The sequence below is a fragment of the Dipteris shenzhenensis genome, chromosome 4 (assembly GCF_047967505.1).
Source record: "Dipteris shenzhenensis isolate YYH24624 ecotype China chromosome 4, Dip_SZ_1.0, whole genome shotgun sequence".
Classification (NCBI taxonomy): Eukaryota; Viridiplantae; Streptophyta; class Polypodiopsida; order Gleicheniales; family Dipteridaceae; genus Dipteris; species Dipteris shenzhenensis.
Window position 1 is genome coordinate 5,003,407 of NC_141599.1, and position 17,602 is coordinate 5,021,008.

General features: G+C 46.6%; 1 protein-coding gene across 1 annotated transcript in view; it reads right to left on the reverse strand.

The window, feature by feature from the left end:
• LOC147902364 (Mitochondrial inner membrane translocase complex, subunit Tim44-related protein) overlaps window positions 1-17,602 on the reverse strand; it is a 114,269-nt gene that overhangs the window by 53,338 nt on the left and 43,329 nt on the right. Inside the window, exon 5 of the mRNA XM_087373653.1 lies at window positions 13,037-13,088. Coding sequence (XP_087229779.1) covers window positions 13,037-13,088 — 52 coding nt within the window. The remainder of the gene's footprint in view (window positions 1-13,036; window positions 13,089-17,602) is intronic.

Genomic DNA, 17,602 nt, shown 5'->3' on the forward strand with positions numbered 1-17,602 from the left:
CTTGGGGCTCTCTCTCGCACATGTGGCCTCTGCGTCCCTCTCTCGGTGGTACTGTGCTGGCTGCTCATCCAGACTACTCTCATATCAGCTAGCTCCTCCTCCACTCCACTGTGTCCAAGGGCTGACTCAAATGTATAGAACTCTGTGACGTGTCGCTGTGCCCGGTCACCCTCTGTTCTGTAGTGGTCTGACCATCCCCTGCTGCTCTCTGATCTGTCATAGAAGCGTCTCCTTGTGTCGCTGCATCTCCATCAGATAAAGCCCGATACAGACCTGGTCATGGAAATGGATCAGTCATGACAAAGGACCAAAGCCACTCCCCTCTAGGTAGAGACAGTGATAGCATCCCCGAATCTCGTAGTAGGCTGCGCAAACACAAAGAAAATGCTCCTCTGTCTCAACCGCCCCTAGCGTACATAGCGTGCAGACCCGCTGCTCTCTGGGTATACCTGCTGCTCTCCCTGCCTCAATCCTCAGCTAGTGGGATGAAACCTGCATCTGACCAATGGCAATCCTCAGTGCATGGGAGACTCCTCTATCCTCGAGATACTGGGGTCTAATGATGAATCCCTCCTCTAATACTCTCAGGAAGTGGTCGCGATAGAACTGGGTCGTGGTGGGGAGCTCCTGGTCCCCCCCCCAAGTCCGGGATATGTGAAGCTGGAGGAGGTCTAACCGTATGATACGATTGATCTCATCTCGTGGGATCGACTCAGGAGGTGCATCCATGCTGTACTAAAAGGGGGGAAGCCTGTCCATCTGGATACCGTGCCTGGCAAGCCATGTAGATATGCGTGCATACCATGTGTTTGCCCTGCTCTCTGCGAGTCGTCTAGATGACTCTAGGGCCAATCTCGAAAGTCTCCAATGGGGTAAGTCCTAGACTCTGTGGATGAAAGATAGCATCAACCTGGAGAGCTGTCATGGCGAACTCTACCTGTACTATCTCATGTGGAACTGAGGGCTTACATCCGATCATCCTAGATCCCATCATCACCTGTAGCTGCTCGAAGCTTCTCCAGTCTAACCACAGAAGATCGCACCCCCAGAAAGGTGCTACATACATGATAGTCAGCCGCAATAGTGTGTCGAAAATCCAGCCCTTTGTCGGTGGATCTTGGAAGTGTGCCTAGAAACACTGCCGCTCTAGTGTAGCCAAAGCACTACACCCTCGTGTGAGCTGTGCCTGGGCTGCATGTTTCATCCTGAAGATGGGTCCTGTGAAGACTGCTCTCAAATATGTGTATGACTGCACTATCTCCACTGGCTCACCACGATAGGTGAAACTAAGTCGGTTAGTCACTGCTCATGAGGTGTTGAAGATCATAACCTTAGTTTTCCCAAGGTTGACCGTCAAATCTCTCTCTCTGCAAAACACCTCTAATGCCTCCAAATCTCTTTGCAGCCCCTCCACTGAAGAGGATATAATGACTATATCATCGGCATATAACAATATATGTATGAGGAGATCCCCTAGTAATGAGCCCTCGCCATCTAGGTGATCTATGAAAGTATGTGATCTCATCAATGTAGAGTCCAAAGAGAGTCGGTGAGAGAGGGCAGCCCTGCTTCACCCCAATGGTGCTCTCGACCCAATCCGAGAGACCACATGGGACACCGACCCTGCCTCTGACTAATTCATATAAGCTCATCACATCCCAAATCAACATCTCTGGGATCTACATCTCCTATATACAGTCTCCTAATCATGCGGGATCATGGAACAGTGTCGAAGGCCTTTCGAAAATCTACGAAGCATGTGAAGATTCTCTGATGTATGGACCACGCCTCCTCAATGATAGCCCTCAGAGTGAAAATGTGGTCCAGAGTAGAGTGCTGCCTCCTGAATCCTGCCTGCCCTAGTGCTTGCTGCCCTCGTGCCTCTGTATGATTGCTGATCTCTCTCTCTAGTATCGATCCATAGATCTTGGCCAGTGTGTGGCCAATCATGAGGGTGCGATAGTTCCCGGTGTCCATGAGGTCTCCTGCTTTGCGTATCGGTACGATAGTAGTGGTGCTCCATGTTGGTGGGAAGCCGTGACAAACTGCAAGGTTAAACATATGTGCAAGGATTGGTGCTAGGACCTTCTGCCAATGTGCGAAGTGCTCCATCTGAAGGACCTCGTGAGCCTGTGCTTTCCGGTTGTGAAGCCAGCTAAGTGCAGCCTGCACATTCTGCATAGTGAATAGATGACAGGTGGTGGGCCTGAGCTTAGAGGACATGTCTGGCGGTGTTTGCCTCGGGACATCATATAAGGAGCATGCATAAGTGTGCCACACGCCTGGATTAGTGATGGGGATGGGTGGCTTCCCCTCGGAGAGGAATCCCCACCGAGTGGTTGGGTCTCCCCCGCGAAATGATCTGATGATCTCATCCATCCTATGTGTGAGGAAGGCTCGTCGCTTGCAGCGTGTCAACCGCTGAAAGATCATGTGACGTCAACTAACCCAAGGCTCGCTCCCGTGTGAGGTGGGCTCGCATCTCTCTGCACTCATCATCAAACCAAGGGTTTTGAGGCATCTTCCCATCTCGTACCCGTGAAGATTAGGTCGTAGGAAAGGATCTGGTGGCAACATCCTGTATTACTGTGACAAGGTTGGGTGAGGCATGGGTGAGGTCTAAATCAGCCTCCAATAAGGCCGGAAGCTCTCTGGCTAAGTGACACACATACACTCAATCGAGGGCACGGTCAAAGTGGATCTGGGTACGGGTAGTGGTAGGAGCTCTCCCTGTGCTTGGTGCAATAGCAAGAACATCCAAGGCCAGATATGAGTGGTCAGTTCCAAGTGGGGGAGGGGGGGGGGGGGGGGTATGGTGAGGTCATGTATTCGTGAGACAAAAGCCAAAGGGCCCAGTAGGTAGTCCACTGTGCTAGTCCCGCCTCCATGTGGGAAGCATGTGAATCCCTCAGATGATGGCCATCTCTGAAGGCCATTGTAGATGATGAGGTCGTGGACAGCTCCCAACTCAAGCAGGTGTCGCCCGTATGCTGTCACATGTGAAGTATCTGCGGAAAGTCTCTGAATCCCAAGTTCTACTGCATCTAACTCTGGCATCATGTGGGGGTCTCTCCCACATGTGAAGTCAAGTAAGCCCACTTGCCTATCCCTCGTCCTTGCATTGAAATCCCCCAAGAGGAGGGTGTCTCCCTGTCTGGAGAACTCTATGATATCATCATGTATCGTCTCATAAGGATTGTGCCCCTCTGTAGTGACATCATGGGCATATGATGACGTGTGTGGAGGGAAATAGCATACTGCAATGAAGATCGGTCGGGCATCTAGTAGCTGCACTGGTATCCACATGTGAAGTGCATGTTCCTCTCTCCGTACCACAGATATGAGTGGTCTCAAGTGTGTTTTGGAAAGGACAGCTCCACCTCCAGAGCCTCGTTACTCCACTGTCTCTCCTCATTTCTCTCCTATGAGCAGACTCCCAGATGAATCCTGTCACTGTGGGCAGCCCTCTCTCTGGGCTCTCATGTGTCTCAGTGTAGAAGATGATGTCTCTGCCTGTGTATGTCTCCGAGAAGCCACCTAGGTTGGACCAAAGTGTACCATTAAAATTCCATACAGCCATACTCAGCTTGTTTTGTGCACTCTTCTCCCGGCTCCGACACCGTCATAGTTCACCCTCTTCCTTCTCCCCTTCTCCCTTGTCCCCTCTGTCAACTCTTTCTCGAATAATCACTTTGCTATCCCTGTAGGCAGCCCATTTCCCTGCTTCCCTTGCTGCCATGGCCCATGTCATGCCTCTTCTTCTATGTTCCAGCTGTAGAAGGGTGAGGTCATCATCCAAGTAGATCTTGGTCCCCTTCAAGGATGCTCGCATGCTCATAAGGTTGTACCTATCAATTGCAGTCCGAAGTTTCAGCACTAACGGTCCTGTTTGTATCTCCGTCTTCCCAACCCTCCAAGCTACTTCACATGTGAGGTTGACTCCCATCTTTGCAAATAGGGCTTGAGCATCTGCCATTGGGGTGTCTCCCACTATGAAACCTCTAACGAGAACATTCATTGCCTCACTAGCCCGTTTCTTCTCTCCCTCTAGTGTCTCAGAGATGAGTTATTTTTGGGAGCTGCTGATCCCTTTTTAACAACTTCTATCCATTCAAGCATCATTTCTTTCCCCTTGTTGAGCTGTTGTGCAAATTCAGCATCCTTACCATTCATGGTAGTCTGCATGGCCTCCATCTCTTTCTTAAGAGCTGCATTTTCTGCTTTGAGCTCATCTATAACTTTGCAGCCACCAACTGATATTGGTGGTTCGCCCTTCATTTGTTGTAACTCAGCCCCCAATGTGTATAATTGGTCTTGTAGCTTGGTCTTCTCATTTTCCCATTCTACTCTCTCCTTCTCCCATTCTTCTTTCTTGGCTTTCTCCTTTCTCCATTCCTCTTGTACCTTCCCACCTTGTTTCTGAATCTCAGCCAGTGTTTTGTCCACATGTGTTTTCTCAGCCAATAGGGCCACATTGGTGGCCTCCAAGCTGTCTATTTTTTCTATCAACACGAGGCAGATTTTGTTGAGGCATGTGAGTACTTTTGTAGTGCCTTTGTGAGCTGTCCCTGTAGAGAGGGCTGCCATGGCGGTCTCCAAAGCTAGTTTGCCCCTCTGTCTTCTACTCCCACTCTTGTAGGCATGGTGCTTCAATCAAATAGTGCTTTTCTGCACTTCCTTCACGTCCCCATCCCTATCTCCACTTTCATTGTAGTGTGGCTGAGGCCTTCTTCCCCTTGTTTTTTTTTTTGCAGCTTGAGGTCAAGATGTGGAGGCGTAGCGAATGGAGCTGAGGGCCCACGGAGCTGTCCGAGGGCTGGTGAAGCGGGTTGAGGGCCGAGGTCTAGAGAGGCAAGCTGAGGCAGTGAATTAGAGCAAGGCGCGGAGGCAAGGCGAAGGGGGAAGCACCAAGGGATGGGGCAATGGTGCAGCAGAGCGAGGCAATGGAGCAACAGAGCCGGGCAATAGAGTGGGGCAATGGCACAGCAGAGTAGGGCAGAGGAGCAGAGCAGCAATGTCGCCCAAGGCAACAGCAACAACAGCAGCGTCGATGTGACGGGGCAGCAGCACAGAGAGAGAGAGAGAGAGAGAGAGAAGTAGAGGTAGAAGTAGAATTTATTAGCGTCCTCGGGGGCCCAAAAAATGACCCATGGGACCCGTCTCGATACAATGTAAAAAGAGTCTCCTCAAGGAGAGGGGTCAGGAGTCTGAGTTCCTGACGACAGGTAAAAAGACGAGTGACAAAAGATCCCAATGCTGCCGGAGAGACAGTGAAGAGAACTGATGTCAACTGAGCTAAGTCCCCCAGTATCTGCTGGTAGTCCTTCCTGATATGTGCATATCGGGAGCATTGTAGAGCTACATGTGCCTCCGTCTCAACTGTCTGCATGTCACAAAGGGTACAGACTCTAGCATGTCTGGGCTGGTGTATCCAAGCTCCCTGCTCAATGGCAAATGTATGAGATCTGGTACGGAACCTGGCGATGTTTCTGCGATATAGAAGGGGGATAGGTGTGCTAATATAAGACTGAGATTAAGTCTCTATGGACATGTATGTAGACCAACATGTGGGATTTATGTTGTCTTGGTAATATTCCAGCTTTACCCTCTTTTCACTTGTCAACCAGTGATTCTGCAAAGTGCTCAGTAAAGACAGTTGAAACTCTTGCATGTTGACCTTTTCAGGCAGCATGGTCAACTATGCTTCCACTTTCCATCTGTTGAACCATTTTCTTATGTCGGTTGCCCATCCTGTGCAGATGACCTTACTTTTGTAGTTCTTTTGAAGCTTTGTGCTCGCATTCCATGCTTTATGAGGCAGCCTATCAGGTTGCATTTGCTGCACCTCTATTAGGTATTGCATAACTCTGATCAATGCATGAAATTCAATCGGTCTCCTTCCCATTTCCAACAGAAGTATTGAGTATGGAGTAGTGGGTTTGACACCAAGGTGTCTCCTTAAGAAAGCTTTTTGCATTTTCTCAATATCATTCCATGTAGAGGAAAGGCTGAAATGCTGCCTCCCCATACTTCCACTCCATATAATATTGTCTGCACTACATATGCATCAAACAATACATTTCGAATTTTCCAGTTCCTAGTGTCGGTGTGCATGCAATCATTCTCAAGCTGGTAGTACTTCCCCCAACCAGTGTCCATCCTTCTATGTATACATTACTGTAGCACCTCTCCCCCCAGGGGCTGATCACACATACCTTTTCTTTCGCATCTCCACCTCCCCTCACACAGCACCTTCCACCCCACTCAGGGCTTACTCCACCTACCACGATATACGCTTTGATCGGGATCACTCACCTTCTTACTCTGGCCGTCTGTACATACTTCTCGCTTATATTGACTTCATACCCCTTTTAGAGGATCGTGCTGCCCTTGTCACCCGCTCACTACACGAGGCTGCCATTCACGCCTTTCCCCACACCACTTGCTCCACCCGCCCACCACCCCCTGGAACCGTACCCTGTAATAGTTGGTACGATGATGAGTGTAAGGCCTTACGCCATCAACTCAGATTCAAAACCAAAAACAGTCTTCCGAGTGCACCAGATACGCTACGTGAATACCGTAGATTGGTACGAAGGAAGAAACTAGACTTCGTTCGTCGAAACAAGGAGGAGCTACTGAACATTTTGTTTAGTAACAACTCTAAGGACTTCTGGCGGAGATTTCTAGAAGGACGGTCCCCTTCGCCACTCACTGACACCCAGATCTGGTTTGATTATGCACGCACACTTTATGACATCCCAAATCAGCCAGTCCCTAGCCTCTCACACATGCCTCGTCCCACATCCTGCACCCTCTTCACTAGAGGAGGGGTAAAGGATGCTGTAATGAAACTTCATAATGGCCGAGCGAAGGATCATGAGGGACTATGTACTGAGTTCATTGCATATGGGATTAACCTCCTAGCCCCGATCTTAGCAAAGCTTTTTAATGAAGCGGTTTGTTTGGGATTTCCACACACTTGGACCATTAACACTATCTCACCCATCCACAAGGCAGGGGATCCCATGAGCCCGGAGACCTATAGGACCATTATGATTGGACATGTCATGTCCAAGATTTATGCATCAATACTTGACTCCGAGGTTAGCAGACTTGCAGAGTGTCGAGGACTCAGAGCAGCAGGACAGGCCGGATTCCGGCGTGATCATGGAACCATGGACCACATTCTGACGCTCAGATGTATCATCGAGGAGGCGAGATCACGGAAGCAGAGGGTTTATTGTTGCTTTGTGGATTTTCGCAAGGCATTTGACACAGTCCCGAGAGCCCGCCTCATATGGCATCTACAGGACTTGGGCTATGACCAGGAGATCATTTGGGCTGTCATGGCACTTTACGAGAGAGTTTCTGCCAGAGTTCGGGTAGGATCCGGGTGGACAGACGAGATCACGAGTACCATCGGGGTCAAACAAGGGTGTCCTTTATCGCCTACCTTGTTTGGCCTCTACATTGACGAGCTTGAGACAGTGAGGCTCTCTTGTCTTCCTCAGCAGAGGGGCTTCAGAGACACCTAGACGCACTACAATCCTTTTGTGAGTCTCATGATTTGAAGGTCAACCTGGGTAAAACCAAGGTCATGATCTTCAATACATCTCGAGCCATCATGCGTCAGGAGCAGTTCACATTCGCGGGGTCATCTGTTGAGATAGTTTCATCATACACTTATCTTGGGGTTATCTTCTTCGGACCGAGCTTCACTATGAGACCCGCGATGCATGCACGCTTGAGTAGAGGGTATGCCTCATTGGCCAGGCTAGAGAGGCAGTGCTTCCGCTCACACTTTCAGGATCCACGCACCAAGGGGTTGCTTTTTGACTCCTTGGCTCGCCCAGCGGGGATGTACGGCAGTCCTTGTTGGGGACCAGACTTGTCGGATACAGAGTGGGCCCGTGTGGAGCGGCTACAGGTTCTCATGCTATCACGGATGATTCATGGTAAGTCATCCGTTCCTCACCAGATCATTCAGGCTGAGTTTGGGTCACCCCCTTTACAGCTAGATGCTGCATTTCAGGTCATCACATATCTGTACCGAGTTAGGGAATATAGGGATTATACCTCGGGGCATAGCAGGCTACCATGGATAGCTTTATCCTCTTCTATGGCACTTGCAGCAGGAGGAGATCAGAGGTACTGGTATGCACGTACAGAGAGATGGTTTGAGCGACTAGGGCTCCACATGGATATCCCTTCCAGTATAGCATGGATGCTCCATTCTCTCCCCTCTTATCACATGAGGTCAACCAGGTTATCCGTGAGGATCTACTGCAGCTACACACTTTTCGGACCTGGTTGGAACCGAGTGAACTCCCAGTGAAGCTTAGCTTCTACTGAGATCACTTCTTAATATCACAGCGGAGGGTTTCATTGACCCACCAGGATACACACAGATTCACCTACCCCACTCGATGAGGATCTCTCTTGGGCAGTTCCGGGTCTCTTCACACAGACTTCGCATCGAGAGCGGCAGAGCAGAGCGACTACCCAGGGAGCGGCGCATATGCACACTATGTGACACACAGGAGGTTGAGACAGAGGAGCATTTCATCTTCAGGTGTCCTGTGTACTATGAGATCCGAGGACGTTTCCACTGCCTCTTCAGAGAGAGTTATGGGATTTTAGCCCATTTCCTCTCCTACCCAGACCAGCGGTGTTTGGCAGGTTTCATTCATGAGGCACTTAGACACCGCGAGAGGATACTCCGAGCATGGAGACAGGAGCAGACTTCCTCCTCAGTTGATCCCTCTCAGAGCTCTATCACGGAGTTCTTTCAGCTAAATCACATGGATCCCAACGAGACGAGGCCTCGACATGACAGTGACCCGGAACCCGTGACCCGACAACTCAGACAGAGGGTCGACGCACAGATCACACTTGGAGACATCCCCTCCTTGTTTAGAGTTGAAACCCGACCGACGGGGGTCACAGTAGCCCTGGTTAGACGTAGAGCTACGACCAAGAGACGTGCCAGGACCGCACCTCTGAGTGGCCGACAGCACTCTATTGCCGACTTCATGCCTCCACTGCCTCATCCATCCTGATATCTTGCTGTTGCTAGGGATGATGATGATGATGATATTGATGATGATGCTGAGATTGATATATAGTCGACCACCGACATCACTATGTTGTACTTAGGACTTAGTACTGCCACTCTGCATTTTTGGCATTTCTCATTTTCCATTGGTATGGACGCTCGTTTAGTAGCTCCACTACCACAGCTCGTTGTATCAGGATTTTCACAGTCTCATAGACCCATCGGTCTTCCGAAGACTTTAATAAACTTTCTTTCTTTCTTTCTTTCTCAGCTTTGCATCCAAAGTGTCTGCATAAACTTGGTGTTTGTCTGGGTCTACTTTGAAACCTCCTGCATGTGCTGAAAATTTCTGCTCCCTATGTTCAAGGTGTATGTTAAGATCCATCCATATTGGGAGATGGTCCGCGATTCCGGATATTTCATCCCTATGTTGAAGCTTTTGATAATGGGTATAGTATCCACATGTACCAAGGCATAATCTAGCACACTCTGTCCTCCGCTGGCTGAGAGACACGTCATCTTGTGGGTGTTAGGGAATAATTGCATTCCATTCAAGACTGGCATGTGCAGCCCATTAATCATGCATCGGAGTGCTCTGCCTTGTGTGTTGATGGTGTCGTCCTCGGATCCTCTCTGCCACATGATGTCCGCTTCTGTGACTGCTTCTTTATCCATTTCATCATGCGTAATGGGCTGAAACTGTAGTTGACCAATTCTTGCGTTAAGGTCTCCCATCACTATGACTTGGCCCTTTTGTCTGAGTTCAGCCACATCAAGACAATGTGCTTCAAACGCAGCACTAGGGTCCACTCCGTGTCTACTGTAAAAGGGTGACTCATGGTGAGGTATGTAGCAAGAAAGACGGGGCATTTGCCAAGTTCTATTTTCAGCCACATGTATCTTTTGTATTTGTCCACTTTATGAAGGCTGAATTTTTCTGCCATGTGTTCCTGTATCATGCATGCAACACCTCCTTGCCCTCTTTTCCCCACTTGCCGTTGGTATATTGAGTGCACCACATATCCCGGTATCTCTGGGATCCTGCATGTTTCACTTTCCCAAGTTTCTCCTAAAAGGATGATGTCTGCATCGTGAATGAAGGCATTTATGCTTATCCCTTTATGCCAAGGGAAGCCCCTACAATTCCAAAACATGACTTGTAAGCATTTGTGTGTCCCATGGGTTGCGAGCCCCTATTTCACATTTTGATCCCCATCTTGTGTTTGGGGCAGGTTTCCTTGTCTCAGTAGAGAGAGAGAGAGAGAGCAACCAAAGGCTTGAATAGAAGAAAAAAGAGGAAACCAACAAGTGGAGAAGGTTTTGTCTAAGTGACAAAACCTTATCCTATCCACTAACCGTAGTTAGGGATCCTAACTATGGTTAGGGGAAAAAACCTCTAAAAGGGAAAAAGTGGCCCTAACCCACTTATTGACTATACATTGGTCACCGCCATGAATTATGGCGATAATTCCAACACCCCCCCTGCCTAGTGTCATAATCTCCAGCCCAATCTGAGTCACTGTAAGCATGCATCTACAATTCACCCCCCCGGGAAACATCAAGCCATAAGACTTTGTGCCTTGCAAGTAACGAAAGATGCATTTTACAGCTTGCCAATGTGCTGTCTTTGGGCTGTGCATATACCTGCTCACCTGTGATACTGCAAACTGAATATCGGGCCGTGTATTGCACAAATAAATGAGGCATCCAATACCTTGGCTGTAGAGTGTGGCATCTACTGATTCACCTGCATCATACATAGTAAGCTTCAGCCCTGGCTCCATGGGAGTAGCTGTAGGCTTACAGTCTTGCATGTTGAACCGATCCAAGAGTTTTGGCACATATATGGATTGAGACATAATAATGCCATGTCTCTCTTGTACAAACTGGATCCCCAAATAAAAATGTAACATGCCAAAATCTGACATGTCAAATTCAGCTTTGAAATCTGCAATTTTTTCTTCATGTACTTTCGAAAAGTTCTTCTGGCTTTTTGGGATTTATCCTCGCCGACCGGAGTTTGACTTGTTCTTTTCCTGGGTTCGTTATTAGGCACTTTGGACTCTCTGGAAAGATAGGAACCATAGAGTCTATGGTGATCCTAGTTTTTCTACTTTTGTTTTCTTTCGTCACTCTTTCCAGCAATCTCTATTTGATTGCCTGCAAACTCACTACATAGAGTATGATGTATATTTGTCCTACATTGAGATTTTCTCTTAATGTATTTTCCAGCTATCTAGTTTGGGACTTATGTACTTTGACATATCCCATCTTGGGATAGTTACTTTGTAATATAATCCAAAAAAGTTCTCACCGAAAAGAAAAATTGTGCGCGCACGGCACACACCTGTGATTTCTTGGATTTCCTTCTGCAACATTTGACAGCTAGATTTCCTACTGCTACATTTGGGAAGCATTGCGCGCACACATCTGTGATTTCTTGGATTTTCTTCTGCAACATTTGACAGCTAGATTTCCTACTGCTACATTTGGGAAGCATCTCTGGCTTTTTGGGATTCCCCCACGTAGAAAGGGATATGAGTTGTTCTTCACTTGGGTTCGTTACTGGGCACTCTGGACTCTATGGAAGGATAGAAATCATAGTCTTTGGTGATTGTCTGCAAACCAATTGCAGAGACTATAATGTATACTTGTCATATAGTGAGGTCTTTAGTTGATGTACTTTTGAGCTCTCCTTTTAGGGGAAGCTATTACGTAATATAAAGCATCAAAAATTTCATCCAAAAAAAAAATATGTGTGTGTGATGTGACATGTCTGATGCCAAAGAGTCTCTGCTTCATCTTTTTTGGCTTTGCCCTGTGACCTTTCTGCAGTACTGTCTCCGAGCCTGGTTTCCAACTGCTTGCTTTGGCAAGCTTTTTTGGCTCTTTGGGGTTTACCCACAGAGGCCTGAGTTTGATCTTTTCTTCACTTGGGTTCAATATTGGGCACTCTAGACTCTGAGGAAATCATGGAGATTCCACCTTTTCCATGTCCGGATGTCGCTTAGTCAATCCTTCTATGATTGCCTCTCCGTTCGTCAGATAGATTACTCTGTTTATGTGTCTTACATTGAAATCTCCTCATTTTGTAATTGCATGTCTCCTCTTTGGAGACTGCTTTTGGTAATATAATCATATGAAATACATGGATTTCAACCCCAAAAAAAAGGGTGTGGGCGCGTGTGTTTTCATTAGATAGATTCTGTGTCTTATAATGAAATATTCTAATGTTTGTAATTGCATGTTCCCTCTATGGCAATGGCTTCTTGTATTATAGAAATACATGGATTCGTCCCCCCCCCCAAAAAAAAGTGTGCGTGTGCATGTGCGTGTGCGTGTGTCATGGCCTTGCTATTCCATACATGACCCTGTTTTGGGCCCTCAACAACACCTAGCATCCTATTCTTTCTCCATTTTGAAGCCACAATTCCATCCTATAACACTACCTGCTACCACATCCCCCACGCTCACTCCTAGAGTTCCCTAGGGTACGGGTGTGTTCCCTTCTACAACTCCTCCAAACCTCCTTCCCCATCCATGGTGCTCCCCCCAAGTTCAATGCTTGGAAGTTTCCTTGAATGCAGTATGTTCCTTTTACATCATATTCATACCACATCCTGCTTTCCTTCCGCTTCCTTATTTTTACCCAATTGCACGAGCGAACCCTCGCTTTGCCTCTCCACTATGCATATCCAAATTCTTTCATAGGAAATCCATATCAAGTAACCGTTTAAGTGGCATGCACTTCAGATGTGCATACATTGATATGTCCTCTGTACTGTTTTCAGATTTTCCTTCTCTTGGTGGTGCAGCTATTTTCATAAGACTCTGAATATATCAAAAACATATTAACATTTTTGTAAAACAAGTGAAAGAACAGAGGAAAGAAAATTGTAAATGTATAAATGTTGGTGGTAACCAAGCATAAGTTACCATGATTAGGGAAACTCTATCCAAAAGCAAGAAATTTTTTACCTCATGCAAAAGCAGCTCCTTTGTTTGCTTCCAACCTTCCTTTGTGAACCATCTAGAAAAACGTATGACATCACAAATCACTCTTTGTTTATGTAGTCATATGAAATAAAACATAGGTAGTACCGCACATAAAAACATTTTACAAAGAGTAGTATAAGTTTGTCTACACTATGCATTTAACACAACAAGCACACCTAACTTCTAAAGGAGACACCATCAGTTGTGATCAGAAAGCCTTGACTATGAGATCAATCGCATATTTGTACCCAACTTTAGTGCAAAGATGTATGTATAAAAAGGAAAATATAGCTGGACTGAAAAGTTCTTCAATATCACTTCCCTGTGGCTCATATAACAGTATTTGGTAAAACACTACAAAATAAGTGTCATCTTGGCTGTTAGCTTGAAGTTAATCTACTAAGGTACCAGCCGAAGCTGTGTCACACATGCAATCTGATGCAATGCCTTCTTGGCAATCAGTAGGGTCATGATCCATAGTGTTTTTTAGATCCACAGGCACAAAGGTCTATTCATAATTCATGCATTCTTTGTGTATTGTTGTCTTGGGACGCAGCTTGGCCACATCACCATTTGAGGGGTATTGTTCCCAACAAACCCATTTACAGCCTATCAGAGACTTAAAAGTGTGTGGCAGTAGGGATCCAATGCTATAAATATTGCTCTGCAAATAATAAGCATGGGGTTTGAATGACAACCATAAAAAAGGGATATGCATTGGCTGCACCTTACAGGTGACAATTAAACCATGTAAATCTCAACTCCTCTTTTGTAAATGAAGTCTTGGAGGATGAGATTTTAGGAATCAAGTGGTTTTGAAAACAAAGGGTATGCAAACTCAGGCATGTACTTTTCATGGTCACTCTGTAAATGGATGATTTAGTGATCACTGGTCAGAATGAGCGGAAAATTACAGACATCATACCGAATTGACCTAATGCCTTTGAGATGAAAGATCCATAACTGTCTTGGCATCAAGGTTTGATAAAAATAAAACAGCATACTTATGACAAAAAGCAAGGACCTTTGAGAAATATAAGATCAACAATAAAAAGATTGACAGTCTCAACAGAAGCAGGGATCACATTGAGCCCACAGGATTACCAATTGAGGAAGTTGTAGTTGGTTGACACTCATAAATCTTACAATCAGACACCTTATACTATAACAGTAATGAGTCAGTTCATGCCACAGTCCTAAAGCAGACACACCAGCAAGGAGCCAAGACGATACTCTGGTAGCTAGAGGTCAGTATACATTTCAGCTTGGAGCGCATAAGAGCTTCATCCCTTTCACTTTAATGCTGTTGCGACTCCTATTGGTCTGATGACATTGATCAGAGAGGGACTTTATCCAGTTACTCTTCACCAATGACTCAGCCTCCATCACTTGGATGAGTGAGAAGCAGCATTTTGTGCATTCAAATGCCACATAGCAAATCCTCCAATATAATGGGGTCTGCTATGCTCTTCCATGAGACAAAACTAGCCCTTCTAACGAGGGCTCTTTACTATGCTTCAACCAATGACATAATAGTGATCCAACTTACATAGACCTTGTCAATGACTCATATTAGGACCCCAAATCCTTTAATCTTCTCAAACGTCCACCTTGATTGCACAATTTAGGCCTCAAACTATAGCAACCTAAGGGGATCCATGAAAACACAAAGTATGGCAATTGCCTTATTACAATGAGATATAATGTGACCCAAATGTCATCTTTTAACACCAATTACAAAACCAGTTCGGAGCATGCTATATTGATCATGCTTGACAGACAACATTCAATAGCTATATCCAAGAATAATGTTTAAAAATATGGAACAAGTGTGTAGAAGTGCATTATCGTTTTATCATCTGAAGATACACAACCCAAAGGACTACAAATTGTTTATTGTTCCACTGCTGAGATAATGCCCTCGTTGGTTCTAATCCTTTTCATTTCATTTAGTTGCCAAACACTAGCTTACTTTGGTCACTATGACCAAGACCTGTGTAATTACTGCTGAAGATTCTGTAGCTCTATCTCAAGGTATTTGATTTAAAATTTGTCGTCAGTCATATATCAAGAAACTCCTCTAGCTTGTTGGTCAACAAAAATTTTAGGACTGTCCATGTGGCACGCAAAGGTGTCATGCTAGGATTTAATCTGAGCTAAGGTTAAGGCTTTCTAACAAAACCCCTTATATATATTAGAAAAGTTTGAAAAACAATAAAGATCAGCAATCCATGGAATGCTTGACCAATAGAAAAGACAGCTAGCTGCCCTGTAGCCTACTTCACAAGATCCTAGCTCATTGCTCAAAGTATCCCAAGAATAGGTGCCAACAACTAGGGTGGAAGGCTATACAACTAGCAGATTCCTTGATCCAAGAGAAGGAAAAAAGTGCCTACAAGACATGCCTCGCAGAAACGCTCCTGCATTTTGCCGGGCTTCCTGGACCCCTCCATACACTGCTCCCACGTAACTTGCAAGGTATAGATGATATCATGTCATATTGACGGGGTTGGCTGCATGCTGAGTCTGCTTCCCCCCCATCACTAAACTGCAGCTGTGCTACCCAGATATTCCAAGCAGTGAGGCTGGCAACCATCTCCCAACTCCATCCTCTTGAGAGAACTCGGGTCTTTGTCAAGAGGGAGGGAAAGACCGAGCCCTAAATGTCCATGTTGGTGACAGTTAGTCCATCTATCTTGTACGCGAGAGAGAGCATCTGGATGGGGAAAGTATGATGTTCCTCTGTCTCCGGGTGAAGTCCAACCGGATCCGTCACATCCTGGCCACAATCCAAAGAGACCATTGCCAGCTCCTTTCAGCCACTAGGCAGCTCCACATACAATGAGCAATCATCTCAAGGTCTCTAGCAGGAGGTAGTCATCTCCACGATGTCATGTGCATCCAACTACATCTGTCCTCCCTCAACTCTCAACCATTGTAACTGAGACTCTACGGACCTGGGCCCCACGGTTTAGAAGAAATTCCGTGATATGCCATCTCCATGCTGCACCTACCTTGCTCTGGATGAGTCACAGGACTATTATGCGTGACAAATCTTCGTCACCTATAGGTCAATTCTGGCACTCTCATATCTTTCTACTAGCCATTAAGAGGTCAGCTCTTGCTCCATTAGGCTCTGGATAAATGCTAGGTCCTCTCTCTCTTCCGAACGATCCAGCTACACTGAAGTGGGTGAGATTCAAGCTCTACATTACTACTTTGAATTGCATTGGCCACCCATCCTAAAAGAGAGCATCCTCTACCCGCCAAATCTGTGCGATGGCCTGCTAGACCTCCTCCTCTTTAAACAACACATCTAGAATCCTCATCCCTTTCTTGGGTGCCCCTGCCATGCTGTTCCAGATGTAAATACACTGGGAGAGTGGTCTAACATCGTCATGCCATGCTTGTTCCAGATACAAATACACTAGGAGAGTGGTCTGACATCATCATGCCAAGCAAAATGCTAGTAGATCCCCCAGCGCCCCCCCCCCCCCCTCCCTGCATGACCTAGTTACTGTTCTAAAGCTGTTCACTCTCTCCAAAAATCCATTGTGCAAGTGCTGCCCAAAGGACAGCCTGAGACTCCTTTGCACTTTGGAGAATGCCAAGAATCCCAACCACTTGACAGTGAAGATAAACTACTCCCATGTGTCCTACTCTATGGAAGGCATGGCAGCAAAAGGAAGGCCCCCTGAGCTTGTCCTCTGCAAACTCCAGATTGTCGAACTCACCCCAACAATCCAAGTGTCTATGCCTGATAAACTCTCTATAAGCTAGTGCCAAAAGGACACTCTCCATGGACGGCATGCATGTGCATATACGTTGAGGATCCCTACTTGGATATCTACCATCCTCAAACCATGTCCACATTGCATGTCCACTATAAGCTCATCTTCATCAAACACCTTCAAGGCTAGGGCCTACCACACTTAGATGTAAACACCCCTGCTCCGTCCCATTGTCAAGGACCAGATATCCATGCGCCTTCTTGAAAGATGGCATCTATGAGAATATTGACTAACTACCCAGCAAGGGCTCTTTGTAACTCCTACCATGACATTATGTGTTGTGATTGCTAACGTGCCTGATCATGGAAACCCTGCACATTCTAACGTCCTAGTGTTCAACATTTGGAGGAGATCGAGACTGCCCTAAAGGTCCGAGACAGGCCCCTCCCCCACATCTGCAGGTTCATCTGGACAGCAGTGTGCGCCATAGGAAGAGAGACCTCAGTGTGCACATAGGCAGCAGCACCAACATCAGCAGAGGTGCAATCCCCATATGCCTTGACTCGGTGTAGGTAGGTGATGACCTGAAATGCTGCATCGAGCTGCAATCGAGATGATCCAAATTCAGCCTAGATGATCTGATGAGAGATGCTAGTTTGCACACCCAGTCAGGTGGTTTGAGCAACTAGGGCTCCACATGGACAGACTTTCTCCCTTCCAATACAGCATTGACGCACCGTTTTCCCCAATCCGATATCATGAGGTTAACCAGGTCATACGTGAGGATCTTTTGCAAGTACACACATTTCGGACATGG